The following is a 10,450-nucleotide window of genomic DNA, read 5'->3' as shown; positions in this document are numbered from 1 at the left end:
CGTGGGTGCTGAGGGAAGCAAGAGATCCTGGACTTCACTGGCCACCTACAGTTAGCCAAAGTGGGGTGCACACGCGTGCAGGGCAAGTGGTGGTCCAGGGCCCCGGGATGTTGGCCCCCACCGCTGCAGCGGAGAGGGGGGCTGGCAGTTCTGCCATGGCGATTGTTTCCCCGCTACAGACTGATGTGGAAGGCGTCCTGCAGCCACTGGTCCCGGGCGTTGTGCGTCTGGGGCACAGTGAGGGGCGGCGGGTCTGGGGGCAAGCTGACATCGGGGGGCTCGTCGTCGTCAGACAGGCCGGCATCGGGCGGGTACGAGCTGTCAGAGTGCAGGGAGGACGACAGGTCCTGGCAAAGGCTTAGGTCCTGACACAGGTGTTTGTAGTCCTGGATGGATTCGTACAGGCCCCACAGCTGGCACAGCAGGGACATGTCGAGCTGCCGCAGCCCCACCTGCATGCAACACATGGAAGGTGGGTTGAGGGGGGACACGGGAACCCATAGCCCCCTTCACAGCCCAGCCTATTGGCTTACAACTTCCTACAGCCCAAGCCAGAATAACAGTACAGTGGGAGGGTGCTTGCCCTGTACACACTTCTATCTCCCCGCATCCCATATGGTCCCTGGCGTAACGCCAGGGCTGATTCCACAGTGCAGAACCCTGAGCAATGCGGGTGTGGCCCCAAACACAAAACAAGCAAACAAGAAACACTCAAAAATGGGGCCGGAGCACAGCGGGCAGGGTGTCTGCCTTGTACTAACCCAGGTTCGATCCTGGCATCCCTTATGGTTCCCTGAAGCCAGCCAGGAGTGATTTCTAAGCGTAGAGCCAGGGGTAGCCCCTGTGTGCCGCCGGGTGTGGCAGAAAGTCCAAAACACCGCCCCCCCCCCAAAAAAAAAGAAACCCAAAAGGCAAACAGTCAAACAGTGACAGTGACAGGAAGGGATGAAATAAACACAGGATCTAAAAATAGCGGCTGGAGCGCTAATCCAAACAGTGCGCGTCCCCTTTGCTGGGAGGGAGTGTGGGGTTCAATGCCCAGATCCCCCCTCTTTTAGCGCCCTAGAGAGACACCGCATAGCGACTCGGCCCGCCACGCGACCAGAACCGGGAGCAGCCCCCAAGCAGCGGCTTCGGGTGTGGCCCCGACCTACGCCAGCTCCGGCCGCGGCTTCCTCTCCGACCAGCCTCCGGGGCCCGCTCGGACCCGCGCCCCGCAACTCACCATCTCCTTGCGCAGCGCCGCGAGGGCCGAGTCGAGGTTGACCGGGCGCCTCGGGCCGGGGACCCCCGCGGCGGGCCCGGCGCTGGCGGCGGCGTGGCGGGGCCCGTCCGGGGCGCGGCTGGCGCGGCTGAGCTCGTCGTGGATGCGGCTGCGCTGGCTGTAGACCCGCTCCAGCTCCCGCCACGAGCCGCCGCTGGCGTTGAGCAGCCCGCTGAGGCCGCGCGGCAGGGGCGGGAGCCCGGCCAGCGCGCCGCCCGGGGCCTCGGCCGCGGGCAGCCCATTCATGGCCCGCCGTGCAGGTCGGCAGGTCGCTCGGCCCGCCCCGGCCCCTGCGCCGATTCCGTCGGGGGCGCCGCCCGCAGGCCCCGCACCCCGCGGCCCCGCCGCCGCCCGCTGGCCGCGCTTTGTTCCAGCCCGACGCCCCGCCCCGACTCCGCCTCCGCTCCGCCCCGCGCCCGGGCGGGGCCTCTTTAAAGGGTCACCGGGGGCGCCCCGTCAAAGGAGAATGAATGAATGGGGAGACGGGGACACCGGAGGACACCGGCCTTGCGCTCCCTCTTCCTGCCTTCCACAGGTTTTATCTATCCCTTTGCCCAGGGAGGATTAAGCTGGAGGAAAAGGAGCTTAAAAAAAAAAAAGCCACATGGGGGGCGTGGATTGGTGGCACCGTGGGAGGGTCTTGGCCTTGCACTTGGCTGACTTAGGATGGACCCGGGTTCGGTTCCCGGCGTCTCAGGAGCAGTATCTGAGCACAGAACCAGGAGTAACCTCTGAGCACCGCCGAGGGTGGCCCAAAATCTAATAAATAAATAAATAAATAAATAAATAAATAAATAAATAAGCCACATCAGGTAAACCCGTTACATCGTCCTGATGGTGTAGTAGGGTGAGCAGGACTTGGGAGGGGAGGGATTAACCAAATAACCAAATGCTCTCTAGAAACAGACACCATGGGGACTGGTACCCCAAATCTCTTGGGAGATGGTAAAGGAAATGGGGGAGATGAGCTGAGGAGGCCGCAGGGGTACATCCCTCTGGCGCCCCATTCCAGAAATAAATCCGGAAACCTGAGACAAGAATAAGAGCCCACATTGGGGCATCAGGGGAGCCAGCTAGAGGTTAAGATCTCTTCAAGAAATTTCTTTTGAGATCTTTCCAGCCGGAGCATAAGGAGGAAAAGGCAGGCAGGCAAGGCCAGCATGCTAGCCCAGAGTCAGGAGAAGAACAAACCACACGGAGGAGACAGCTGTTTTTCTAGAGGATTTTCACTGGAAGGAGGAAGGGCCGCTTAGTGGCGCAGCTGCTGTAGGGTGTACAGAGCCTCAGCGCAAGCCTGGATCAGGCTACACAGTTGGATGCTAGTCTCCAGGGAGGTGCTGGGGCCCAGCTCCGCCGATGCCCAGCTCAGCTTCTGCAAGAGCGCCTCCTGTGTGGAGGCCACAACATCTGTGTTGGGAAGAACGGCAGGGGCGGCTGGTTTCCGGGCTGCCTTGAGCCCCGCTGCAGCTCCCTCGCAGTGCTCAGGACGTGGGACTGGGGGCTGAGGAGTGGATCGTGAGGCTGGGGGCGGCTCCGAGGCAGAGGCGAGTTGGTGCTCCCGAGCTTGCGAGAGGGCAGCCTGGGCATTCAGTGCTAAAAGAGAAAAAGGGAGGGGGGTGCAATGGTCAAGAAACCTGTCCGGCTCAGCCTCCCAGATCTGCTAGCCCAGACACTCTTCCCAGTTCTGCTATCCCTGTACTGCAGTGCTTCTCAACTATTTTCTGTCATGCCCCCCTAGGAAGAAGAAAACATTTTTCGCAACCCCCCATGAGACTGTAAATAGTATCATTATTTAAAAAAAAAAACTCGAAGCTGCAAAACAAAAATATATGAAATAATTTGAGCTGATTTTTTTTCATCAGAGGTGATGTCCAGATGAATGGCTCCAATGAGCACGTTTTGCAATGCATAGCTTTTCGAAGTGGGGGTTGGAAGCAGGACACAGCAACTCTCAGCTCCAGAGACACACAGAGACATAAACTCGGGACTTAGCTTCTTATGGCAGTGTTTGCCGAGGTCAAACACGCCCCCCTTTACGGAGCTTGGGGGCGCACCCCACTATTTGAGAAGCACTGCTGTACTGGAAGTCTCCAGTAATGCAGTCTTGTTCTTCCTATCAGAGTCATTCATGCCCAGGTGTCACTTCTGACAGCTCCCAGAGCCCAGTGCTCTCACTCAAGTGCTCGCACTCAGTACTACTCTAGGACTGAATGCAAATCCCAGACCCGCCCACCCGCTGGCCCTCCATCCCCTGCGGGACCTCCGAGGCTCCACGTCTCTTCTCCAGTCGGCCCCTCACCCGGATTGTCTTTATCCACGTCCGAGTCGAGCTCCTGACACGCCACGCAGTAGATTTTCCGCTGCTTGTCTTGCAGGAGGATCGTCTGGGGGGGAGAAGCCGAGAGGTGAGAGGTGGGGGGGCCGGCGTGTGCAGTCATGCAGAGTCCCCCCGCACCCGCCCAGGCCCGCCCGCTCGCTCACCCCGCAGTCCTCACACGTCTCGCCCAGCATGCGGTAGCCCCGCAGCAGGTAGTCGCCCATGAGCCGCGAGATGCGATCCTGCCGCTCCCGCCGCGCCTGCAGCACCTTCGTCTCCGCCTCGGTTGGGGGCTGCCACGAGAAGGCGTCGGCCTCTGGGGGGAGAGACGCACAGGGCGCCGAGGGGTCGTGCCCGAGCGAGCCGCCTGCCAGGCCCCGCGGCCACCGGCCCTCGCAGCCCAGACCCTCACCGGCGCCGTTTAGAGCCATGTTGCCGCGCGCGCCGCCGGCTCACCGGAAGTGACGCCGAAGCGGCGCGCCCACCCGCCCCGACTCCGTACGAGGTTGAGGGCGGAAATGACGCGAAGTTGCGTCGACGCCATCTTGCCCAAAGTGGGGCGTGGCTTCCCCAGGAGCGCGAGTGACGACACGTTGTGGGCGGGGCCTCTGCGGCGGCAGCGTCCCGTTGCCGATCCCGGAAGTGGCTGTCTGGGCCAAATCGCCCTTCCTACCGGTTGCCCTAGCTGGGGACCCCTTGGCTCGAGGAATCCCGCGATCTGCCGTCTTCTTGGGGGGTTTTCTTTGAACCTGAATATGAAGAGGGACCTGGGCGTCGTCTACACCACCATTTGCGATGACTACACACGCCCAGCTCGCCTGAGCATCCTTGGGCTTCCTCCAGGCGGGGACCTTTCGAACCTCATTTGAGGTTCCACCCCACTCTGCCCACCTCCAAGTCCTGAGAACTGACGCCCCTTTACTCTTTTTGTTGGAGATCAAGGCGGTTAAAATAGGGGCTGCACCCAGAGGTGCTCAGACGCCACACTCAGCTTGGTGTGTGAGCAGAGGCCTTGCTCAGTGGTGCTGAGGGACTATATGGTGTTTTGGATAGAATCTGGGGGTTCCTCATGCAAATCATGCTTTTTTTTATTTATTTTTTTGCAAAGTATGCTTCTAAGCAGATTTTTTTCTTTTTCTAATTGGAGAGGGAGGGATGAAGAGATAGTACAGCTTGTCTTGCCCTCAGCTCACCCCGGGTTCGATGCCTGACATCCCATATGGCTCCCAAGCACAGCCAGGAGTAATCCCCTGAGTATCTCTGCTTGTGTCCCCCACCAAAAAAAATAAAAATAAAGGAAAAATTATTCAAAGAAACTGACCTGTGACACTGTAGTGAGAATGCACAGCCTCTCTTCTGGACAGTGCCTGCTGGAAGGGTGAATGAGGGGCTAGTTACCTCTGCCTGTGACACGGAAATCACTTCAAATTTCTGGTATTTCCATGGGAAGCAGATCAATAGTACAGCAGGTGAGGTGTTTGCCTGGCACTTGGTGCATCTGGATTCAATCCTTAGCATCTTTTTTTTTTTTTGGGCCACACCCGGTGACGCTCAGGGGTTACTCCTGGCTATGCGCTCAGAAGTCGCTCCTGGCTTGGGGGACCATATGGGACGTCGGGGGATCGAACCGCGGTCCGTCTCCTAGGCTAGCGCAGATAAGGCAGACACCTTACCTCGAGCGCCACCGCCCGGCCCCAATCCTTAGCATCTTATATGGACCCCTGAGTGCAGAACCAGGAGGAGTAAGTCCCAAGTTACCACTGGTAACAGCCCACCTGATCAAAAACTAGGATCACTTTTAAATAAAAAGCCAAAGTCCTGGTTGGAGAGAGAATACAGAGGGGGCCGACCTGGGTATGACCGAGGCACCACATATGGTACCTCTGAGCATAGCCAGGTGTGGCTAAAACAAAAACAGAACTTAGCTCCTGAGCACTATTGGACACGGTCTCCAAAATTCTTCCCCTCCCCCATAAACATTTTTTGGCCACACTCAGTGGCGCTCGGGTCACTCCTGACTCTGCTCAGAAATCACTCCTGCAGGCTCGGGGGACCACACGGGATGCTGGGAATCGAACCACCATCGGTCCTAAGTCAGCCACATCCAAAGAAAATGTCCTCCTGCTATTTCTGAGCTCAGAGCCAGGAGTAACCCATGAGCACCGCCAGACGTGGTCCAAAACTAAAATAAAAAAAAACAATAGGAAGAAAAGAAGAATCAGAGGCCGGGCGGTGGCGCTAAAGGTAAGGTGCCTGCCTTGCCTGCGCTAGCCTTGGACGGACCGCGGTTCGATCCCCCAGTGTCCCATATGGTCCCCCAAGCCAGGAGCAACTTCTGAGCACATAGCCAGGAGTAACCCCTGAGCGTTACCGGGTGTGGCCCAAAAACCAAAAAAAAAGAAAAGAAGAATCAAAAAGAAAGTTCATGAGGTGGGAGAGATAGCATGGAGGTAAGATGTTTGCCTTGCATGCAGAAGGATGGTGGTTCAAATCCCGGCATCCCATATGATCCCCCCCCCCCCCCGAGCCTGCCAGGAGTGATTTCTGAGCTCATAGCCAGGAGTAACCCCTGAGCGCTGCTGGGTGTGACCCAAAAACCAAAAAGAAAAAAAATAAAAAGAAAGTTCAGAGGTTAAGGTACATGTCTTGCATGTGGCCAACCCTAGTTTGACTCCCCGAACTCCATATGGTCCCCTGAGCACTGCCAGGAGTGATCCCTAAGCACAGAGCCAGGAGTAAGCCCCCAAACTGAAAAAAAAGATGAAAGAATATCAACTAACTCACAAACTCGTGCTTTGAAGACGCACAAAAGTGACAAACCCTCTGCTAGACTGACTAACAAGAGTGGCAAAAGGGCATGGAACTTGCAGCTTCAGCTGAGAGCAGTAGATGAGCAGTTACTGAGTCAAAGAGCCCCAAATGGGAGTTAGAAAATGCGGGTGGGAAAGACCCCAGCAGAGGTCTGAGGCCTGCAGTGGTTTCCTCCCTGCCCGGACAGCGCCCTCTGGAGACAGTGGCCAGCCCCACTCTGTAAGACGCAAAGACCAACAGGACTCCGTGCATCCAACCTGCTTCGCTGCTGCTTCCAGCCTGAACCCACCGTCACCTCGAGGCGGCCCCTCTCAGCTTGGGCCAGGAAGATGGATTCTCCTCTCCCGCTGCACAGGTTGCTCAGACACAGCCCTTGTTTGTCCCGCAGAGGGGCCCAGAGTGTAGCTTTGGTCACTTCTGGAAAATTGGACACTTGGATCATCCATTCTCATTTGCAGCTGTCAGTCCCTCCTGTTTCTGGTCAGTCCACTCCACTCTTGCAGCCACAGCTTTGGGGTTCTTTTACTTTTGTGTGCATGTGTGTATGTATGTGTGTGCATGTTGTGTGTATGTGTGTGTGTGTTTTGAGCCACATCTGGCTGTGCTCAGGGGTTACTTCTGGCTCTGGGTTCAGGAATCACTTCTGGAAGAGCCAAGGGGCTGTATGGGGTGAGTGCTGGGGATAGAACCTGGGTCGGCCACATGCAAGCAAATGCCCTCCTCTCTGTATAATCACTCCAAAAATCTCTTTGGGGTTCTTGAAACAGTCTAGGTCCTCAATGGCGAATCTATGGCACGCGTGCCAGTGGTGGCACTCAAAGGCCTTTCAGCTAGCATGAGGGAAGATCCGCAATTAAGATATGCGGTGCGGCGGGAGGCGAGTGTGTCGGTGTCTGCTTTGCAGCTCACCTGGCAACAGGGCCGGACTGGTCATTGGGAGGACCGGGCATTGTACGGCAGTTTGGGCACTCGGGCTCAAAAAGGTTAGCCATCACTGGTCTAGGTCATGTTTCCATAGTTTTGGGGGGCCATACCCTACAGAGATCCTGGCTCAGTATTTAGGGGCAACTTCTGACATAGCTTTGGGAACCATAAGTGGTACTGGGGACTTAATCCTAGTCAGTTGCATGGAAGGCAAGTACCTTAACCAATTACTATCTCTCCAACCCTCCCGTTTTCTAGACTATTCCAATTCTAAAGCAGAACATTCCAGCGCACCTCTTACTACCAGAGCTACTCATTCTGAGAATTTGAACTTTCCGTAGCTTTGCCATGTGCCTTCATTGGCCTGGGGATCCTGTTGACCATTGAAATGACTACCTCAAAAAAATCATTTGAGGACCAGAAATTTAGTACAGTGGGCAGGGCACTTGCTTTGCAAGTGGCTGACCCAAGTTCAATCCCTGTCATCCCACTTGATCTCCTGAGTTCCACCATAGGCGATTCCTAAGCACAGAGTCCTGAGTACAGAGGTGTGTGGCCAAATAAATAAACAAACAAATCACTTTAAGGGTCTGAGAGAAAATACAATAGGAGGGTGTTTGGGCGCTTTGCATGCAGCCAACTCAAGTTCAATTCCCAGCACCACAGGTTATCCCTAAGCACAGAAGTAGGAGTATGCTCTGAGCATCACTGGATAGGACACAAAACCAAACAGTCACCTTAAGAATATTCTAAGGGGCCCGGAGCGGCGTTTGCCTTGCAAGCAGCCGATCCAGGACCAAAGGTGGTTGGTTCGAATCCCGGTGTCCCATATGGTCCCCCGTGCCTGCCAGGAGCTATTTCTGAGCAGACAGCCAGGAGTCACCCCTGAGCACCACAGGGTGTGGCCCAAAAACCAAAAAAAAAAAAAAGAATATTCTAGGGCTTGGGATATAGTTCAGAGGTAGAACACTTACTTGCTTTGCGTGTGTGAGACTCGGAGTCTGAACCCCAGAACTGAGAATAAAAATCTCACCACCCTTCCAGTTTACACACATTAGTCTGGCAGCTCGGTGACTAAATGCACTTCTCCCCAGAACCCCAACATCTGCTCTTGGCCATATTCTTAGTGATGGTCATCCTGAGAGGAATGGCATTTATAGAAGTTGTTTTTTGGGAGAGGTGTTGGACCACACACAACACAGTAGTTTAGGAGCTCTGAGTTCAAGGGACTGCAGTCTCTCCCTCCCTTAGCCACAGACTAAGGGAACCAAACATGCTCAGATCTAGTTGAGGTGCAAACACCAAGATGCTCTTGGCAGATATTACCTAGGATCATGGCAGTCACATGATTACAGGGTCACTGTGCCCCTGTAAGGTGACTCACCAACTCGTGGATATTCTTTTTCTTGTTGTTGTTTGTTTTTCTTGTGTGTGTGTGTGTGTGTGTGTGTGTGTGTGTGTGTGTGTGTTTGGGTCACACCCAGCAGTGCTCAGGGGTTACTCCTGGCTGCATGCTCAGAAATTGCTCCTGGCAGGGACGAGGGACCATATGAGACACCGGGATTCGAACCGATGACCTGCATAAAAGGCAAACGCCTTACCTCCATGCTATCTCTCCAGCCCCTTTTTTTTGTTTTCAGGCCACACCCATTTGATGCTCAGGGGTTACTCCTGGCTAAGCGCTCAGAAATTGACCCCTGGCTTTGGGGGACCATATGGGATGCCGGGTGACCGAACTGCGGTCCTTCCTTGGCTACTGCTTGCAAGGCACACACCTTACCTCTTGTGCCACCTTGCCGGCCCCGGATATTCTTTTTTTTTTTTTTTCGTTCTTTCTTTTTGTTTCTTTATTTTTTTCCTTTGGATATTCTTTTTTTTTTTTTGGTTTTTGGGCCACACCCATTTGACGCTCAGGGGTTACTCCTGGCTAAGTGCTCAGAAATTGCCCCTGGCTTGGGGGGACCATATGGGACGCCGGGGGATCGAACCGCGGTCCGTTCCTTGGCTAGTGCTTACAAGGCAGACACCTTATCTCTAGCGCCACCTTCCCGGCCCTTCCTTTGGATATTCTTATTTTTATTTTACAACTGGCACTTGAGGGGCCAGAGCAATAGCACAGTGGCAGGGCATTTGCATTGCACACTGCCAACCCAGGACGGACCCCTGTTCGCTTCCCAGCATCCCATATGTTCCCCCAAGCCTGCCAGAAACAATTTCTTTCTTTCTTTCTTTCTTTCTTTCTTTCTTTCTTTCTTTCTTTCTTTCTTTCTTTCTTTCTTTCTTTCTTTCTTTCTTTCTTTCTTTCTTTCTTTCTTTCTTTCTTTCTTTCTTTCTTTCTCTTTCTTTCTTTCTTTCTTTCTTTCTTTCTTTCTTTCTTTCTTTCTTTCTTTCTTTCTTTCTTTCTTTCTTTCTTTCTTTCTTTCTTTCTTTCTTTCTTTTCTTTCTTTCTTTTTTTTTTGTCACACCTGGCAGTGCTCAGGGGTTCCTCCTGGCTCTAGGCTCAGAAATCGCCCCTGGCAGGCACAGGGGACCATATGGGTTGCTGGGATTCAAACCACCATTCTTCTTTATACACACACACACACACACACACACACACACACACACACACACACATATATTTAAACATCTTGATTACAAATATGATTATGATTAGGTTTCAGTCATGTAAATAACACCTCACATCTCCAGTGCAACATTCCCACCACCAATGTCCCAAATCTCCCTCCATCCCACCCGCCCACCTGTGCTCTAGACAGGTTTTCCAGTCCCCTCATTCATTCTTTTTTTTTTTTTTTTTAATATATTTTTTAAGTAACATGATCATATTTGGGTTACAATCATAACCAGAACACCCCCCCTTCACCAGTGTAACATTACCCCCTTCCCCCTTCCCATCCCCTGCCTGTATTCGAGACAGGCATTCTACTACAATTGTTTTTAAGTTCAGTAAGTTGTATTTTTTTCCTTAAAGGAAAAAAAGTAAAAAAAAAAAAAAAAAAAAAAGTAAAGGTGTGATAGTAGCAATCGCCGTTGTTTGCATAGGTCCAGAAAAATGGGGAAAATGGAAAAAAAAATCCTTGACCTGATACTAAAAAGGCCTCACCTAAGTTTATTGGCATAAGACAGACTCT

General features: G+C 53.7%; 2 protein-coding genes across 3 annotated transcripts; both read right to left on the bottom strand.

The window, feature by feature from the left end:
- Window positions 1-115: 115 nt before the first annotated feature.
- On the bottom strand, window positions 116-1,588 carry FAM89B (family with sequence similarity 89 member B). Its single transcript, XM_049780141.1, has 2 exons — window positions 1,226-1,588; window positions 116-452 (listed from the first exon to the last, which is right to left on the bottom strand). Exons 1-2 carry the CDS (start codon window positions 1,508-1,510, stop codon window positions 174-176), a joined length of 564 nt encoding a protein of 187 aa, XP_049636098.1. The 5' UTR covers window positions 1,511-1,588; the 3' UTR covers window positions 116-173.
- An 884-nt stretch (window positions 1,589-2,472) lies between these two features.
- On the bottom strand, window positions 2,473-4,024 carry ZNRD2 (zinc ribbon domain containing 2). 2 transcript variants are annotated; one of them, XM_049780139.1, is made up of 4 exons: window positions 3,994-4,024; window positions 3,746-3,897; window positions 3,564-3,648; window positions 2,473-2,857 (listed from the first exon to the last, which is right to left on the bottom strand). In XM_049780139.1, the coding sequence occupies exons 1-4, from the start codon at window positions 4,010-4,012 to the stop codon at window positions 2,514-2,516; spliced, it is 600 nt and encodes a 199-aa protein (XP_049636096.1). In that variant the 5' UTR covers window positions 4,013-4,024; the 3' UTR covers window positions 2,473-2,513. The 2 variants fall into 2 exon arrangements, with proteins under 2 accessions (XP_049636096.1, XP_049636095.1); XM_049780138.1 differs by having other exon boundaries at window positions 3,746-4,024.
- Between the last annotated feature and the right edge of the window lie 6,426 nt (window positions 4,025-10,450).

Source organism: Suncus etruscus, chromosome 9, assembly GCF_024139225.1.
Source record: "Suncus etruscus isolate mSunEtr1 chromosome 9, mSunEtr1.pri.cur, whole genome shotgun sequence".
In the NCBI taxonomy this organism is placed as follows: domain Eukaryota; kingdom Metazoa; phylum Chordata; class Mammalia; order Eulipotyphla; family Soricidae; genus Suncus; species Suncus etruscus.
The sequence above is the reverse complement of the archived record's forward strand: the minus strand, read 5'-3'. Positions and strand labels throughout refer to the sequence as shown.

What these genes read in the sequence shown, in the direction of transcription:
- FAM89B (XM_049780141.1), bottom strand. Translation starts at nt 1,510, where the DNA reads ATGAATGGGCTGCCCGCGGCCGAGGCCCCGGGCGGCGCGCTGGCCGGG. An exon ending in CGGCGCTGCGCAAGGAGATG is followed by an intron (nt 453 to 1,225) that starts GTGAGTTGCGGG and finishes TGTTGCATGCAG; the next exon opens with GTGGGGCTGCGGCAGCTCGA.
- ZNRD2 (XM_049780138.1), bottom strand. Translation starts at nt 4,012, where the DNA reads ATGGCTCTAAACGGCGCCGGTGAGGGTCTGGGCTGCGAGGGCCGGTGG. An exon ending in AGACGTGTGAGGACTGCGGG is followed by an intron (nt 3,649 to 3,745) that starts GTGAGCGAGCGG and finishes TCTCCCCCCCAG; the next exon opens with ACGATCCTCCTGCAAGACAA. An exon ending in CGTGGATAAAGACAATCCGG is followed by an intron (nt 2,858 to 3,563) that starts GTGAGGGGCCGA and finishes TTTCTCTTTTAG; the next exon opens with CACTGAATGCCCAGGCTGCC.